General features: G+C 38.2%; 1 protein-coding gene across 1 annotated transcript; it reads left to right on the top strand.

Moving 5' to 3' along the window:
• The first annotated feature begins 2,610 nt into the window (after positions 1–2,610).
• Positions 2,611–4,010, top strand: LOC109116511. The gene is made up of 3 exons (XM_019202087.1): positions 2,611–3,032; positions 3,260–3,538; positions 3,692–4,010. Exons 1-3 carry the CDS (start codon positions 2,611–2,613, stop codon positions 4,008–4,010), a joined length of 1,020 nt encoding a protein of 339 aa, XP_019057632.1.
• The last annotated feature ends 1,597 nt before the right edge of the window (positions 4,011–5,607 follow it).

Here is a 5,607-nt window from a genome sequence, read left to right as displayed (position 1 = left end):
TAGAAGAAAAAAAGGTAGAAGAAGCATCACTGTTCATCATATAAACACTTACAACCATCAATGTGGATAGAAACGAATAAGATTTTCACATTTTCTTACCTGTTTTCAACTTCTTCAACAATTTTCAACTGATTTTGCTTTGATTTCTACCGATTTTGGAGAAAAAATCGCAAGATTGAGATGAGAGAGAAAGTGTAGGAGAGAGAGAGACCATGTTTACCCTAATTTTTGGGGATATTTTTTTAATAAAAAATTAAATACAAAAGGGTATTTTGGTCATTATTTATAGAAGAGGGTACATTAGATGTTGGAATTTTTTTTTAAAGGGGAGGGTATGAGTGGAAGTTGATGTAGCACATTGAGTGTAAAACGGAAGTTGCCCCGTCTTAAAAGGGGAAGTTCCAAATTACCCTCAATGTGCTAGAAGGACTTCTAATACTACCCTCCACTTGAAAAAAAAAATTCCAACTTCTAATTTAACCCTTTCATTCACAAATTACACAAATACCCTTTAGAGTAAATTAAAAAAATAAAAAAAAACTCCATTTTTTTAGGGTTTCTCTTTATTCAAAAACGGTTTCTCTCTCCTCCTCTCGCCATTGTCGACTAAGCTGTCTCTCTCTACTGCGTTTTCTCTCTCCTTCTCATTTTGCTATTTTGTCTTCAAAATTTGTCGAATTTGGACAAAATCACGGGCAAATCAAGGCGAAATCAGTGACGAAAGTGGAAATAGGTAAATTTGTGTCGAAATCTCAGCTTTTTTCATACACATTGATGGTTGTTGCGGTTTTTTTCCTTCCAATTATTGTGTTTTCTGTAGTTGTGTCGTTTGTAAACAAAAATCTATATCAGATCTGCATTTTGGATGCATTCCGAGCATCGTTCTGTGTCACGGGTCACACAGGTTAATTGTCATGAATGTCAACATGGGTATATGGGTCACAATGATCACAATGTGCACAACACTTATATGGGTGATTATAGAAACATGACACAATGGTCACAATGTGCATCATACAAATAGATTAGGGGGTTATATGGTGAAGTGGTCACGCGGTCTCACTATTACAGGGTCACTTGGTCACATGGTTCATGTCATTAGGAAAACCAGTCACATGGGTGACAATAGGAACAGAGTCACAGTAGTCACAAGGTCATACGGTCACAAGGTCACAAGGTCACATGATCACATGGTCACATGGTCACATGGTCACATGGTCACATGTTTCAGAATGGTCATATTGGTAATAATGGTCACAAAGTCACATGATCACATGATCACATGATCACATGATCACAATGTTGAGAATGGTCGAATTGATCTTCATTTTGTAACTCTGTTTCTCAGTGGTATAATGGAAGGGCGAGACAAAAGGTCAACAATTATATATTTTCTATATGGCGGTGCTTGGATACAGAATAAGAATGGGGAATATGAATGAGAAGGAAGGGTTATGGAAAACCAAAGATTGTTATTCTTTTGTCCCCCCTTGGAGATGACCTACAGTGAACTTGTTAGAGAGTTATGTTCGGAGATGAAGGTAGATAAAGATAAAGTAGAGATCAAGCTGAGCTATTTACCAAATATAAAAGAAAACAGAAAGCCCACCTACCTATGTAATGACAAGCATGTTCATATTTATCTACTGGATAAAATAAATGGAATGCGAGGCATGCTTTATGTGGAGATAGATGAGGTACGGGTGAAAGGTGAATGTGAACAAAATGATGAAGAACAACCTATAATTCCTGCTGGTGAAAGTGGTGTTGGAGGTAGTAGGAAGCGAGATCAGATAGATTATGATGATTGTGTTATGTTGAGCCCTAATTTTAAGAGTAAAGTTGGGAGTAATAATGTGGCAGAGGTTATACATCTTTCTGACAGTGAACATTCTAGTGGTCTTAGGGATGTTATAGTGACTGAATGTGATGGGGATCGTGCTGATGGTGGTGATGATTTGGCCATTGAGATAGTAGCAGACTCTCAATATTCGAATTCTGTATTCAGTTTCAGTGATGGTTTAAATATCACAATTGGCCATTAGTTTGACAATAAGGAAGCAGCACAAGAATTTGTTTGCAAGGTGCAGCTATGGGTCGTTTTTGTTACAGTACACTGAAGTCCGATAAAAAGTTGTGGGAAATAAGATCCAAATTTGCTGAATCGGGCTGTAATTGGAAGTTGCGGACGTCATTGATTTTAAACTCGGAGCATTGGAGTGTAAGAAAACACAATTCCATGCATAGCTGCAAACCCGTATCTGAAACAAGCGAAGCTTTGAGGGTACAAAGAAATTGGTTCAGGATTATTTGAAGGAAGAATTTCCCGGTAAACTTGATAGTATGCCTTCAGCCCATGAAATTGTAGACAGGGTAAAAGCCAAGTACGGTACAACCGTAACATATTTGACGGCATTAAGAGGCAAACACAAAGCTGAAAGTGAGATTCGAGGTGATCCTGCTGAGCATTTCAGAAAACTTCCTGGGTGGTTGCACATGTTGCAAAAGAGAAATCCCGGAACGATTGTCGGTCTTGAGTTGGACAAAGATGGCAAAAGTTTCAAATATCTCTTCTTCGCATTGGGTGCAGCGGTAAGAGGATGAAATTACATGCGTAAAGTAGCTGCAATTGATGCAACATTTCTCACTGGACAATACAAGAGTACATTGGTCGTTGCGACGGCACAAGACGGTGACCACCACCTATATCCGTTAGCCTGGGGGGTTATTGACAGAGAAAAAGATGCATCATGGAGTATGAAAATGTTAATAAAGGCAATCCTAGATGGACCTGATGTTGTCGTGATTTCTGATCGACATAGGAGTATAATAAAGGTCGTCAGCGAAGTGTACAAAGAAGCAGGGCACGGATTTTGTGCGAGACATATAGCACAAAATTTGAAAGTCAAGGTTAACAAAGGCATGGGAAGAAAAAGTTCGAGAGGTGATACCGTTGCCGAACGGTTCTTCAAATGCGCGGAAGCTTATACGTTGAACGAATTTGAAGACCTGTTTAATGATATGAAGGACATGTACGAGGTTTTTTTAACCATTATTACCTAATCTAAAATTGTGATTATTCTGAAACATGTGACCGTGTGACTATGTCACTATGTGACCATGTGACCATCATCAATGTGACCATGTGACCGTGTGACCATGTGACTTGTATATTGTCATATTGTGGCTATTGTATATTGTGATCATGTGACCATTGCTTATTCTGAAACATGTGACCATGTGACCATTGTGAGTGTAGGTATCCCAAAGTTGCGGAGTATATACAGAAAGAAGAACTTGATCCCGAGAAATGGGCAAGGTGTAAATTTAAGCGTCAAAGGTATAATTTATTGGCAACAAATGCGGCGGAATCAATAAATTCTGTAATGAAGAAAGCCAAAAGGTTTCCGGTGCTGGGCCTTCTGGATATGTGTATCTCCAAGACCGTGGAATGGTTCGATAGATATAGAGTTGAAGCAGGACGTGCCAATTATTCAGAAAAAATGACACCGCATGTTGACAAAATGCTCCATGAGAGGTATGAGACTGCATGTACGTATGAAGTCATTGTGTAAACACTGTTACAGAGGAGTTTGAAGTGAGGGGTGAAAAGGGTAAGAAAATACCTTGTTAGCATTGAAGGTAGAACGTACAGTTGTAGGATGTTTGATATCGATAAGATCCCATGCAGCCATGCAATTGCAGCACTTCATAAGGTTGGTAAAACGAATGTTATACCAGACTTGTGTTCTCCATATTATACGCGGGAGACATGGCATCTTGCCTATCAGGAAACCGTGTATCCGGTCCCCGATTGCTGTGAATGGATTATCGATAACCCGAATGTTGCAAATCTTGTGGTTATGCCTCCTATAATGGATGAGAAACGACAATCTGGGAGGCCTAAACAAAATCGGTATCCTGGTCCTGGAGAAGCACGGAAGAGAATCAAATGTGTAGCGGAAACATCAACATCGGCAATGTCAGAGAGAACAACTATTTTGGAGTGAAAAACATCGACAATGTTGAAAATCTGTATAATAATATGTTGTGTGTTGTATTGGTATTATGAGGTATTTGCAAGACATTTGTACAATAATGTCAAAGAACTTTGGTTGATGATATTGTAATATGTGTGTATAATGTAATGATATATAATATTGTGTTTGTACCATAATAAAGATGTATTATTGAAGATGAATTTTGACATATATCTAGTTTAAGTTAGACACTATATGAATTGACTCACATGAGACAACGTTGTGACCATTGTGACCGGCATGTGACCATGTGGCCGAAGTGCAATTTTGCACTGTGTGACCATTGTGACCGACTGTGACCCGTGACCGATATGTGTTGATAAATATAAACCAAACTTGAATTTTAAAGCTTGAGGATGGTTTATCAGAGTGTATATATTAAATATATAGTGTTAGAGGCAAATTTTAAATTTATTTAAATGGGTTTGTAGAAGGATTATCTCAATTTTGCCAAAATCACTCATAAAACAATATGAAACATATAGGAACACATTTGAAATACTTACTTTGAAACCAAAAAATCACCAAACCCATATTTTATTGTTCAAAACAATATAAAATAGGCTTATGAGGGATGTGTGACATTGTAAACTGATTAAATTGACAAAAATCGCATGGATCGAAGGTTGTGACCGGTTGTGACCGACTGTGACCCATTGTGACCGAAATATGTTGTGGGACCCATACGAGAAATAGTCAGAATTCGCCAGTTTTTTTGTGTTTTGTGGGTCCCAGTTTATTTTCTCTCCCAAATTTTAACCCTAAAATTTTTTCCTCCCAAATTTTAACCCTAAAATTTTTTCCTCCCAAATTTTAACCCTAAAATTTTTTCCTCCCAAATTTTAACCCTAAAATTTTTTCCTCCCAAATTTTAACCCTATATTTTTTTTCTCTCAAATTTTAACCCCATAATTTTCTATACAAACATTAAGAATCCGAGATTTTTTCCCAACTTAATCCAAACAAACATAAATACTAATAAAAAAGATAATGTCAAACAAACAAAAGTAGTCTTAAAAAGTGTTCAAAACAACATAAACGTAAGAAGGGTTTAGAAATCGTTCACTCTCTCTTCTTCCTAAACCTTTGAGGCTTGCCATTAGCGAATATTGCTGCTGCTAGTTGTTCACGGATTAACGTGACATTGTCATTGCATATCAACGGTAATAGCATCCGCTCTTTGGCAAGGCAAATGACTTCGATGTACTTCACTGCGAAAACCCTGCATTCTTCCCCATTGTTTTGGGGTACGTCCTGCACATATTCAATGTCCAATACATCTCCATCAGCGAAAGCTTCCGACCCAGCGAGGCAACACAACTTCGGAACGGCATGGCAGAGTTTTTGAACTGCCTCTTTCGCCTTTTCCTGCAGTCTGGCTTGGCAATCGTAGATTTCCAGAGTTTTCTCATTGAAATCCACTTTAATGGCAATCCAATTGCAGCTGATTTCATCATTCCAAATCCGAGAACATTAAGCACACTCACGAATCCCTCGTAGCTGATCAACGGCGTCCCTGCACAACCAATTGGAAGCCTTCCGTCGAAGTATGGGTGTAGATCACCCA

Source organism: Tarenaya hassleriana, unplaced genomic scaffold (genome assembly GCF_000463585.1).
Source record: "Tarenaya hassleriana unplaced genomic scaffold, ASM46358v1 Cleome16, whole genome shotgun sequence".
In the NCBI taxonomy this organism is placed as follows: domain Eukaryota; kingdom Viridiplantae; phylum Streptophyta; class Magnoliopsida; order Brassicales; family Cleomaceae; genus Tarenaya; species Tarenaya hassleriana.
This window is presented reverse-complemented; position numbering and strand designations above follow the sequence as displayed.

What these genes read in the sequence shown, in the direction of transcription:
- LOC109116511 (XM_019202087.1), top strand. Translation starts at nt 2,611, where the DNA reads ATGCGTAAAGTAGCTGCAATTGATGCAACATTTCTCACTGGACAATAC. An exon ending in TTTAATGATATGAAGGACAT is followed by an intron (nt 3,033 to 3,259) that starts GTACGAGGTTTT and finishes TTGTGAGTGTAG; the next exon opens with GTATCCCAAAGTTGCGGAGT. An exon ending in GACAAAATGCTCCATGAGAG is followed by an intron (nt 3,539 to 3,691) that starts GTATGAGACTGC and finishes GATCCCATGCAG; the next exon opens with CCATGCAATTGCAGCACTTC.